This window comes from Tarenaya hassleriana, unplaced genomic scaffold (assembly GCF_000463585.1).
Source record: "Tarenaya hassleriana unplaced genomic scaffold, ASM46358v1 Cleome69, whole genome shotgun sequence".
Lineage (NCBI taxonomy): Eukaryota > Viridiplantae > Streptophyta > Magnoliopsida > Brassicales > Cleomaceae > Tarenaya > Tarenaya hassleriana.
The window spans coordinates 396,676-410,102 of record NW_010969446.1 but is presented as its reverse complement, the minus strand read 5'-3'; the positions used below and the strand labels follow the sequence as shown (position 1 = coordinate 410,102).

Genomic DNA, 13,427 nt, shown 5'->3' with positions numbered 1-13,427 from the left:
ACCCTGTAGGCTCATTCGACATAGCAGTATAACCCGAAATCCCTATTTCGGGTATACAAGTCATAGGCGGTCTCTAGCAAGACACTATGACTACCTATCTCGAATAGAGTTTGTTTGTGATCATACGAAAGCCAGTGATGATTCCGACTGATGATCCTTTTGTATCGCGATATCATATGTCGAACATAAGGCATGGACAAGCCACCTTATCTGATTCGACTGCTTTCTCGTTCACTGAGTTCGACTGTCTGAAATAGACGACGTTCGTCTATAGTGCGGCCACACATTTCTACAGTCTTGCTCACACGAGGGGCCCAGCGATATCTCTCTCTTTTACGAGAGGTACAAATCCCGTCTTGACTATCTACAATCCAGTACATGATTCGTTTCGTACCTGATATACGCCTTTATAGTCCTCCTGTTACGCAGGACGTTTGACGTAATCAAAGCACGCAACTCCTCATGTTGGATTCTGTAGATATCTCAGGTCTTAGGATCCAATCATGGAATCGTCGTATGAGATTCAAGTCATGACGCTAGTCCATGTGACAATCTCATGCGGGTCAGTCCAGTATTCCGTTCTGCAAGGAATACCTATGATTGTGATCGTATCCAATACCTATGATCATCTTTGTGATCATCAATCACACATCATACTAGTCTTATTATGTCGTTATTCCCATAATGACACAAGACTAGGGAGTTTAGTATCATTCATAATGATACATGGATTTCATAACAGATCTAGCATGCAGGAACATGTAATGAACAAAATACTCTCATAAAAAAACATATAGAAAGTATCAATACATCGAATGTATCTGAACAAAGCTCATAATCAGTACATCATAGAGCACTAAACCAACACCACAATGATACACGACTAGGGAGTTTAGTATTGTTCATTACAATACATGGATTTCATAACATATTAATGTTGGTTGTAATGCTCCACGATGATCCGTGATATGACATTTTGACTATGTATTGATTCATTGATTTATGAATGCATTACTTTTCCCGTGATATGATTGGCATGTTTGTTATATTTCGGTAGATATCTATGAATCATTGCAAATGATTCTAAACTCCCTGGTCAGTTGTTATTGTGGGAACAATGATGAATTAAGACCAGCATGATGTGTGATTGATGATGATGATCATATGCATTGGATGCAAACTCCAATCATGGGTACTCGTTTGGAACGAGTGACTGGATGACCCGCATGAGATTATCACATGGACATGAGTCATGACTTGAATCTCATACAACGGTTCGTTCTTGGATCCTCAAATCTAAGATGTCTAGAGTATCTAATATGAGGAGTGGCGTGTCTTGACTGCGTCAAACGTCGTCTTTAACCGGATGATTATAATGGCGTTGATCAGATACGTTCACGAATCATATGGAGATAGTAGACATGCAATATGGGACTTGTCACCTCCTTAACAAGAGAGATGTCGCTGGGCCCCTCGTGAAAATCGGACTGTGAAAATGCGTGGCCACGCTATAGATGAATGTACATCTATTTTATCAGTCGATTTGCCAAGATAAGCGGTTGAACTGGAAGGGTGGCTCACACCATGCCCTTGTTCAACATATGACATCGTGAGACAAAGGATCAGAACTCGAACTATTGCTGGCTTTGTTAGATCACCTCTAACTCAATTCAACGTGGGTAGTCATGGCGTCTTGCTAGAGGCTAACCATGACTTGTAGATCGGGAATGGTTCTCGAGGCTGCTGCCACTACGAATGGGCCTACAGGGTCACACACCATTAGGGATGGACTTATATGTGAAGTATCGGAAAGGAAGACTTGGATTTGGTCGAACAAACGGTTTTCGGATCAAATCAGAGTGTCGGGACGGTTTCAGCCTTCTGACTCAGACCGAGTCAGTATTTGACTCGGACCGAGTTAGTTCATGCGAGTCGAAGCCCAGAAAGTGTTTTGGGCTTGGCTAATGTTTTGACTCGGACAGAGTCAACTCTAAATGGATCGAGTCAAAATTTGATGACGGGCTTAGGCTGATTCGTTCTGACTCGACCGAGTCAGAGTTCTGACTCAGACCGAGTCAATACTCGGAAAAAGTATAGGGTTTTTAACTTATAAGGAGGTATTGGACGCCGTCCTAAGCAAAAAAAAACTCACTTTCAGAACCCGAAGACAAAGCAAAAACTCAGAAGAAATTGTTTCTTTAATAGTTCCAGCTCCCGGGATTAGATCCCACTTGATATACTTCACAGATCCTAGCAGATCGGTTCCAAAAGCATTTGGAATCCTTTCCGTCGGTGTGGATACGTGTAGAGGGACTGTAACTTCAGTCCTAGGTGATTAAACAGGCCCCGGATCGACTCCTACTTCCGTTTCTTAAGTAAATTGGTAAGTATACGATTCCCACGGTGATATACACATTCTTTCGGGTTATTGCAAATTAGTTTTGTGTGACGTTTGGCTAGGTTTAGATCTTTTTCTTCCGCTGCATGAAACCTAGAAACCAAACCCTAGATCGATGAGATCGCATGCTCGGAATTCGCAGGGAACCCAACAGTGGTATTAGAGTCTGGTTCTCTGTATATCGCCGTGTTTGTTGCTTGTTTGCATGATTTTAATTGTTAAAGTGCATGTAAACAATAGATCTTTGCAGGTTTGCATGATTTTAATTGTTAGAATGTATGTAGACCATAGATCTTTGCATGTTTTTCATGGTTTTAATGGTTAGAACGCATGTAAACATGAGATCTATGCTTGTTTGATGATTTTGATTGTTGAATGATGCATGGATGAGTTTGGGGGTCGAAGACGGCTTGTTGGCGCACCGAAACGGGGTGAAACCCTAGATCTCGCGGCCAAAAAGTGTCTATCAGAGTTTTGACTCGGACAAAGTCAAGTGTTGACTCGACCGAGTCAAAACGAGAGATCTCCCAGAGTTTTGACTTGGACAGAGTCAGAGTTTTGACTCGAAAGAGTCAGAACGATAGATCAGAGTTTTGACTCGGACAGAGTCAAGTGTTGAATGTGTTGGGTTATCTACGGGTTCCTAGCATGCGATCATATCGATCTAGGGTTTGGTTTACTAGGTTTCATGCAGCGGAAGGAAAATCTAAACCTAGTCAAACGTCACACGCAACCAAACTCGCATAACCCGAAAGATCGTGTATATCACCGAGGGAATCGTTACTTACCTCGTTCTCGATGAGACTTGAAGTTTGTTTCGATCCGGGGCCTGTTCTAAATCACCAAGAGCTGAAAGTACAGCTCCTCTACACGTATCCACACCGACGGGAAGGATTCCAAACAGTTTGGAACGAATCTGCTAGGATTAGTGAAGAAAAGGGTAACTCCAGAGACGAGATCCAATCCCGGGACAATAGAAATCCAAGAGAACAGCTTCTCTAGGGTTCTAAGGTGTTTCTCTGAGTTTTAGGTCGGCTCTCTCTAAAATTCGAATTTTGGAAATATTCCGGATCCCGGTCCGCCGGACCAGGAGCTTGGTCCGGCGGACCAAGCTTAGTCCGAAGCCCACGGACCGGCTGGCCTGAAGGCTTGGTCCGGCGGACCATGTGTGGTCAGCTCCGGACCAAGACCCTTCTTGGTCAGTTCGGTCCGACCTGCCCGCTTCTCGGTCCGCCTGTCTCCTGCGTCTGAAGTCTTCCTTTCTGAAACTTCACATATAAGTCCATCCCTAATGGTGTGTGACCCTGTAGGCCCATTCTAAGTGGTAGTGACTTTAGGAACCTTTCCCGAACCACAAGTCATGGTTAGCCTCTAGCAAGACGCCATGACCACCCACGTTGAATTGAGTTAGAGGTGATCTAACCAAGGCAATAACAGCTCGAGTTCTGATCCTTTATCTCCCGATATCATATGTTGAACAAGGGCATGGTTTGAGTCACCCTTCAAGTTCAACCGCTTTCTCGTCTTGGTAAATCGACTAGTAAAATAGATGCAACTTCATCTATAGCGTGGCCACGCGTTTTCATAGTCCGACTTCCACGAGAGGGCCCAGCGATATCTCTCCTATTGAGGAGGTGACAAGTCCCATATTGCATGTCTACTATCTCCATATGATTCGTGAACATGTCTGATCAACGCCGTTATAATCATCCGGTTAAAGACGACGTTTGACGCAGTCAAGACACGCCACTCCTCATATCAGATACTCTAGACATCTCAGGTCTGAGGATCCAAGAACGAACCGCTTTATGAGATTCAAGTCATGACTCTGTCCATGTGACAATCTCATGCGGGTCATCCAGTCACTCGTTCACAACGAGTACCCATGATTGTGAAATGCATCCAATGCATCGATCACACATCATGCTAGTCTTAATTCATCATTGTTCCCACAATGATAACTGACCAGGGTGTTTAGAATCATTCTGTAATGATTCAAGGATACCGAAATATAACAAACATGCCAATCATATAACGGGAATGTAATGCATTCATAAATCAATGAATCAATACAAAGTCAAAATGTCATATCACGGACCATCCTAGAGCATTACAACCAACAAGATGCAATTGTTGCATCGTTTCAAGTGTCTTAGCCGAGATTTTGATGCACATTGGATGAACATTATGAATGTTTAACCAATGAGAGTGTTTCGGTACATAAGCTCAATGACAATCCAGAATTCAGAGTTTTGATTGTACAATCGTTGTCTCGAATCAAATATCTGAATTTGGATCTTGAGAGGATTCTGGTATCGAATCTAAGGCAAACAATTTTTGTTTGGCCAAGGAATTCTGTACATATACGACTCAATCGAACTAAGAGCAGTTCAACTGAGTTGATCAGAACAACTTGACTGGAATGACTTGAATCCAGTCAAGGTATCCTGGTGTTCAAGACAAATGAAGCCTCATGTTTTAATCTCAAGCTATTACCGCCCATTAGTAGAGCAACTGTCAAGGCCTCGATCGTTATGGTTACGGGTCATGCCCTAGCTGAGCGTGCCTGATTATCTTGGTGAGGCAGTATGGAGAAATCGTGATTCTCATAGCTCAAATATGGTTAAGCTTGAATTAGGTCATCAAGTCGGACTTGGACCTGATGGTAAGGATGGGATGAGGAACATGCAGTGATAGCGTATCACTATCCCATACTCATCTAGGAATCACATAGGATGTGATTGACAATGTGTTGTCTACCTAAATAGCATGGTTTTGAGCGTCATGCCCTAGCTGACTCAGAAGCATGTGAAATATGGATCCTAGCTCACTTAGAAACTCATTGAGGGTTTTTTTCTTTGTGGGAACCTGTCATATTGCATCTATTATCTGTGTTAGTAAGTGTACTAAGCGACTTGCATATTTTCTATCTGTTTGTTTGTCCTTTTCTGTAGTATATATCTGTTGCGGGAATCTGGTTAATCTCACCATGCGATCTATCCTTATGAAGGATAAGCCTCTGACCACAACTTCTGGATCGATCATTGATGCTTATTGGAAGCATGAGGATGATGATCTGGACGTGTCCAGCTTGATGCTTGGAAAGATGTCTTCGGAATTGCATGAGCAATTAGATGACATGGACAATTCATTGATGGTTGATCAATTGAATATGCCATTCCAAGAGAAAGCTGGGAGCCAAGGGAAGAATGATATGGTGGTTGTTGGAAATAGTTCCAGCAAAAGGAAGCGTTCCAAAGGTAAGGGCAAGAGGAAAGTGACAAGTGTTGTCACTAAGCCTGATGAGGACATAGAGACCGGACGCACGGACAAAGAGTTGGAACGCACGGAACGGGAGCAAGATAGCTTGGAGCGCACGGAGCGGGAGCGGGATAGCTTGGAATGCAAGGAGCTGCCTAATGCCGAGCATATCTTCAATAGTGATGGGGAACTTCTAGTTGAGCCAAGGCCAAGGCATACACGCCCAAACCACAGGCCCGATCCACCCCTTACTCGAGCCAAGGCGCGTGCCCTCCGCGAACGCATCACCTTGTTCGTCTCCGACATGATGGACGAACTTCATTTCAAGGACATGAGCCCAGCCCGTCTTGGAGCAGCCCATGCACGCCGCTTATTGAAGATTTCGGTCCATGATGGTGCTGAAGAAACACATTAGAATTATGTCATTATCCAACAGCTATATTGTGTACTTAAGAGAGCATTAATTACCTAGCTTGCATGCTCATCTAGCTTTGAATGCTAAGAGCTGTTGGAAATGTTTGAGATTGCTATTTATCCTTGTAAGTTTTCAGAACTCATTACCTAAGAAATCTATTGCCATTTTCGAGCTTAAGCTTGCTGTGTTTGTTGAGTTTGAATCTCCAAACCGTTATCCCCGTTGGTGTGTCCGACGAAGGGCTTCGGTGTGTCCGAGCCAGCTTTCGGTTTGTCCGAAAACCTTTCCTCCTTATCTCCATCTCATCCACTGAATCTTTAGCTTGAATTCGAGTGCCTCACAAGGCCGGTGATTGAGCTAACATTCCCATCCCCCTCCATCCAACATCCTTAGCCGAAACACGTGAGTTCGAGTGCCAATACTTGTGCCGGTCATTGCGTTGTTCGGGCCAGCCTATATCCACGAGTTCGGGGCTTACATCATTTTGGTATCAGAGCTTCAACTATCCACAGGACGTCGCAGCTTCCCCTCGGTGATATCTTTCCATCTCTATACGTTTTCATCTCATATTGTTCGGAAAAATCTGTTTCGGTGTGTGCAGAATTCTGTTTGTGTTTGAGTGGGCTATTGATTGCGTTTTGAAACGAATTTGATCTTCATTTGATCGTAATTCAATCGTCTATCCATCTACATATTGTGCAAACCGAATCACCTCACCTTCAGATCGAAATTCAACTCAAAAGTGGCTGTTCATCTTCCTATAATCTGATTGTGTTGTTTGTTGTGCCTTTTTCGGTTTAGAAGTTGCAGAATTCTTGTGTTTGATCAATCAAATTGCTGCTTGTAGACTGTTAATTTGTTGCTCCATCGATAGAAAACTACTCTAGAGATATTTCGAACCATAAACCTGAATAGAAATCGCAGATTGCATCATTTGGTATAATCATCATTCGTGTCTGTTGTGCATCGCGTTTTGGTTCTATTTTAAGGGCATATATATTGATTGATAAGTGTTGTGTATTGCAAGTTTTGAGTGTTGCTTGGAATCACATTTAGAATTGGTTGTTGCACGTCAATTGTTGCCCAAACTCGCACGTCGTTTGTAGATCTAAATCGCACGTTCTTTCTTGTGATAAGGGAGCGATGAGTGTAAACAATGTGTCTAATGATGGTGCCGAGGTCGGATCTAGCCAAAACGATATCTTCCGAGCCCTTAAACAGATTATGGATAGGCTAGACAAGATAGAGGAGTCGAGGCCTCAAGTGAGACCGGGTAAGGAAATAGATGCACGAGAACATATTGGCCCCTCAAGGCAAAGGCGGTCTATTGTTCCGGATCCCATAGTGAATACCGAGAGTGAATATGAGTCACGACCCCGACCTAGAGCGAGAGAATATGTTGATGTGTCGGAACGAGAGGAATCCCCTAGGCGTAGAGCCCCTAGAGCAAGAGCTAGAGTACATGAGGATGAATCGGATTATGACGAGCCGCAAAGGCTTAGAACCCCTAGGCCGAGAGGTAGATTAGAGGATGAGTGTTCGGACCAGGATGAACCACCCATGAGACGGACCTTACCAAGGGCTAGGGTTAGGGAAAACCGTAGGAATAATGACACCGAATTAGATGGACCAAACCGAGACCAACCTCATGGCCATTATGGGCAAACGGAGCTCAAGCTTAAACCTCCCCTTTTCTTAGGAAAGGTAGACCCCAAGGCATATCTAGATTGGGAGCGACGGATGGATAACATTTACGACTGTTATTCCTATTCGGAGCGTAGGAAGGTGCAATATGTTGCCGCCCAATTAGCCGAGCATGCCTTGACCTGGTGGGATCGTGAGGTAACCGAGCGGAGACGTGGACATTATGCTCAGGTTGAGACGTGGCATGAGATGAAGAATCTCATGCGTAAACGTTACGTCCCTCCGCACTTCCATCGAGACCTTCAAAGAAGGTATAGGCGTCTAGCGCAAGGTACAAGGTCGGTAGAAGAATTCTTCGAAGAGTTCGAACACATTAGGAGCCGACTAGAGTTAGACGAGGACGAGAAAACGGTGATGGCCCAGTTCTTAGATGGACTGCAAGATAAGATTGCTCGAAAAGTTGAGCGACAATCATACCATGACCTCCAAGAGCTCTTACACCTAGCTGTGCAAGTCAAACAACAAGAAAAGCGTAAAAACGCTAGGCTAAGTAGGACGAAGACATACTCTAGTGGAACTACAGCGAACACTAAACCTCCCACACCCTTTCGACGAGAGAACCATGAGAATCGAACCCCGCAAGACACACGGGACAAAGGAAAATCCCTGGAAACATCCCGAACTAAACCAAACCTCGAGGCACCTCAAGACACTAGAGCTAGGGAGATTATTTGCTATAAGTGTCGAGGGCGAGGTCACATGTCCTGCGATTGTTCGAATGCTAGGGTCATGATCATTATGGACAAAGGGGAATACGAATCCATGGACGAAGAAGAGGCCGAAGATCTCGAGGAAGAGATCGAATATCCGGATAGCGGCGAATTGCTCGTCACTAGGAGAGTGCTTAGCACTATGGTCAACCCGGATGAAACGGCCCAGCGGGAGACTATTTTCCACACCCGTTGTACCGTTCAAGGGAAAGTATGCGGTATGATAATCGATCGTGGATCATGTACAAATGTCGCAAGTGCCTACATGGTCAAGAAGCTCGGTCTAACCACTGAGAAACACCCGCACCCATATAAGCTGCAATGGCTTAACAACAGCGGAGAAATTAAAGTGACCGAGAGGGTCAAGATTCCGTTCAGCATTGGTAGGTACCAAGACGAAGTCCTTTGCGACATTGTACCTATGCAAGCCGGTCATATCTTTTTAGGACGACCATGGCAATTTGATAGAGAGGTGATACATGACGGACAAGTCAACCAATATTCCTTTGTTCATAACAAAAGGAAGGTTGTACTAGCACCTCTTAGTCCATCTCAAGTGCATGAGATACAACTCAAACTAGCTAAAGAAAGCGAGTCAAAGAAGGCTAATTTCTATCTCACAACTAGTCAAGTCGGTAAGGCTATTCGACAAGAACGAAATGTCCTTCTTTTGGTCTTCAAGGACCTCATGAGCATAAGGACCGAAACGTCCCATGATAGCCCTTCTATAAGCCGACTTCTTGAGCAGTTTAAGGACATTTTTCCCGACGAGATACCGGCTGGACTTCCCCCGATACGAGGGATAGAGCACCAAATTGATCTCGTACCCGGTGCACCTTTGCCTAACCGACCAGCCTATAGGATGAACCCCGAGGAAACTAAAGAGCTCGAAAAGCAAATCCAAGAGCTCATGAGCAAAGGTTACATCCGAGAAAGCCTTAGTCCATGTGTTGTTCCGGTACTTTTAGTGCCAAAGAAAGATGGAACTTGGCGCATGTGTGTGGATTGCCGAGCAATAAACAATATAACGGTTAAGTATAGGGATCCCATACCTAGGCTAGACAATATGCTTGATGAATTGAGTGGAGCCACAATCTTTTCGAAGATCGATCTAAAGAGTGGTTATCATCAAGTAAGGATGAGAGAAGGCGACGAATGGAAAACCGCCTTCAAGACCAAGCAAGGTCTTTATGAATGGCTTGTTATGCCTTTCGGGCTAACTAATGCCCCGAGCACATTCATGCGGCTCATGAACCATGTCCTGAGAACCTTCATAGGAAAGTTCGTGGTGGTGTACTTTGATGACATCCTCATCTACAGTAGAAGCGAGGAGGACCATGTTTCCCACCTCGAACAAGTAATGACCACACTTAGAACAGAAAGCCTATACGCAAACTTGAAGAAATGTTCGTTTTGCACGGACGAAATCGTATTCTTAGGCTTCGTGGTCAGCTCAAAGGGGTTAAGAGTCGACGAGGAAAAGATCAAAGCCATTAAAGATTGGCCGACTCCTACCACGATAGGACAAGTGCGTAGTTTTCACGGTTTGGCTAGTTTCTACCGTCGATTTGTGCGAGACTTTAGTAGTCTAGCAGCTCCCCTCACCGCGGTCATAAAGAAGGATGTGACATTTAGGCCCATGTTGCCCACCTCGAACAAGTAATGACCACACTTAGAACAGAAAGCCTATACGCAAACTTGAAGAAATGTTCGTTTTGCACGGACGAAATCGTATTCTTAGGCTTCGTGATCAGCTCAAAGGGGTTAAGAGTCGACGATGAAAAGATCAAAGCCATTAAAGATTGGCCGACTCCTACCACGATAGGACAAGTGCGTAGTTTTCACGGTTTGGCTAGTTTCTACCGTCGATTTGTGCGAGACTTTAGTAGTCTAGCAGCTCCCCTCACCGCGGTCATAAAGAAGGATGTGACATTTGAATGGGGAGAAGCACGAGAGAAAGCATTTAAAGCTCTAAAGGACAGCCTCACTAGCGCACCCGTCTTGTTCTCTCGAACTTCGACAAAACCTTTGAGATAGAGTGCGACGCATCGGGGATTGGTATAGGAGCTGTCCTAATGCAAGAAAAGAGGCCCATAGCGTATTTTAGTGAGAAACTCAGCGGGGCCACACTTAATTATCCCACATACGATAAGGAGTTATACGCTTTGGTAAGAGCTTTAGAGACTTGGCAACATTACTTGTTGGCTAAGGAATTCGTGGTGCATTCGGATCACGAAACATTGAAACACCTTAAGGGTCAGACCACACTTAAGCGAAGACATGCTAAGTGGTTGGAGTTCATCGAGACATTCCCTTACGTCATAAAATACAAGAAGGGAAAAGACAATGTCGTAGCCGACGCATTGTCTCGACGACATGCTTTGATATCAGTCATGGAGGTTCGGATGTTAGGATTTGAAATCCTTAAGGAGCAGTATTCGACCGATCACGATTTCAAATCCATCATAGAAGAATGTAGGAACGGTGCTTATGGACCATTTTACTTACATGATGGATATCTCTTTCGAGATAAGAGGTTATGCATCCCGCAAGGATCAATGCGAGATGTGATACTCCGTGAGGCTCATGGTGGTGCCTTAGCTGGCCATTTCAGAGTAGATAAGACGTTGTCCATCGTGCAAGAGCATTTCTTTTGGCCGCACCTTAAGCGAGACGTTAGGAGGTTTTGTGCTAAGTGTGTCGAGTGCCACTGAGCTAAGTCAAAAGTACAACCTCATGGACTTTATATGCCATTACCAATCCCTACGCAACCATGGATAGACATATCAATGGATTTTGTCCTAGGACTTCCTAAGATCCAACATAAGGACTCCATCTTTGTAGTGGTCGATCAGTTTTCCAAAATGGCTCATTTCATTCCGTGTGCTAAAACGGATGATGCCAAGCACATAGCCGACCTATTCTTTAAGGAGGTCGTAAGACTACACGGTATTCCCAAGACAATAGTGTCTGATCGGGATTCTAAATTCCTCAGCCATTTTTGGCGGATCTTATGGAAAAGGATCGGCACTAAGCTCGTCTTCTCGACTACTTGTCATCCACAGACGGATGGACAAACCGAGGTCGTGAATCGTACCTTGTCTACACTCCTGCGCGCCACCATCGGTAAAAATCTAGGCAATTGGGTTGACTGCATTCCACACGTTGAGTTCGCCTATAATCGGGCCTCACACTCCGCGACTAAGCATTCGCCATTTGAGACCGTCTACGGTTTCAACCCCATCACGCCTATGGACCTTATAGCATTACCTAATGATGAATTAGTGAACTTAGATGGAGAAAAGAAAGCTGAGTTCATTAAGCAACTCCATCAAAAGGTCCGGGAAAATATTGCTCGAAGGACGGAGCAATACATTCGTCAAGCTAACAAAGGCCGGAAAGCAATGACGTTTAAGGAGGGAGACTGGGTTTGGCTACACTTTAGGCCCGAGCGTTTTCCAGATAAACGAAAGTCCAAACTCGCGCCCAGAGGAGATGGTCCTTTCTGAGTTATCGAGCGCATCAATGACAACGCCTACCGACTCGAACTTCCAGGTGAGTATAACGTGTCTAGTTCTTTTAACGTTGCTGATTTACTTTCCTTTGATGCAGGTCATGAATTTTCGTGGGCGAAAACTTCTCAAGAGGGAGGGAATGATGAGGACATAGAGATCGGATGCACAGAGAAAGAGTTGGAACGCACGGAACGGGAGCAAGATAGCTTGGAGCGCACAGAGCGGGAGCGGGATAGCTTGGAACGCAAGGAGCTGCCTAATGCCGAGCATATCTTCAATAGTGATGGGGAACTTCTAGTTGAGCCAAGGCCAAGGCATACACGCCCAAACCACAGGCCCGATCCACCCCTTACTCGAGCCAAGGCGCGTGCCCCTCGCGAACGCATCACCTTGTTTGTCTCCGACATGATGGACGAACTTCGTTCCAAGGACATGAGCCCAGCCCGTCTTGGAGCAGCCCATGCACGCCACTTATTGAAGATTTCGGTCCATGATGTTGCTGAAGAAACACATTAGAATTATGTCATTATCCAACAGCTATATTGTGTACTTAAGAGAGCATTAATTACCTAGCTTGCATGCTCATCTAGCTTTGAATGCTAAGAGCTGTTGGAAATGTTTGAAATTGCTATTTATCCTTGTAAGTTTTCAGAACTCATTACCTAAGAAATCTATTGCCATTTTCGAGCTTAAGCTTGCTGTGTTTGTTGAGTTTGAATCTCCAAACCGTTATCCCCGTTGGTGTGTCCGACGAAGGGCTTCGGTGTGTCCGAGCCAGCTTTCGGTTTGTCCGAAAACCTTTCATCCTTATCTCCATCTCATCCACTGAATCTTAGCTTGAATTCGAGTGCCTCACAAGGCCGGTGATTGAGCTAACATTCCCATCCCCCTCCATCCAACATCCTTAGCCGAAACACGTGAGATCGAGTGCCAATACTTGTGCCGGTGATTGCGTTGTTCGGGCCAGCCTATATCCACGAGTTCGGGGCTTACATCAAAGCCTAAGACCAAACCCAAAAAGGAAGAGTTATTTCTGTCATGCTGTTGGGCATTGGTATAGAAATTGCAGACTCTACCTGCAAGATCAGAGGAAGAAGAAGCTTGCAGAAGCTTGAACTTCTGGTATCTTCATTATAGAGGCTAACTTGTGTACTTCTATATCATGGGTATTGGATACCGGATGTGCCTCGCACATTTGTGCAAATGTGCAGGGACTGCGAGGAAGTAGACAATTGGCGAAGGGAAAAGTAGAGTTCTGTATCGGGAATAGAGCAAAAGTTGCTGCATTGACCGTCGGGACTTATGATCTGACTTTATCTTCTGACCTTGTATTGGAGTTGCATAAGAAACATTGAAACACCTTAAGGGTCAGACCACACTTAAGCGAAGACATGCTAAGTGGTTGGAGTTCATCGAGACATTCC

At 44.7% G+C, this 13,427-nt stretch overlaps 1 protein-coding gene across 1 annotated transcript; it reads left to right on the top strand.

Moving 5' to 3' along the window:
• The first annotated feature begins 7,217 nt into the window (after positions 1-7,217).
• Positions 7,218-10,151, top strand: LOC109115993. The gene has a single exon (XM_019200928.1). The coding sequence runs from the start codon at positions 7,218-7,220 to the stop codon at positions 10,149-10,151; it is 2,934 nt and encodes a 977-aa protein (XP_019056473.1).
• The last annotated feature ends 3,276 nt before the right edge of the window (positions 10,152-13,427 follow it).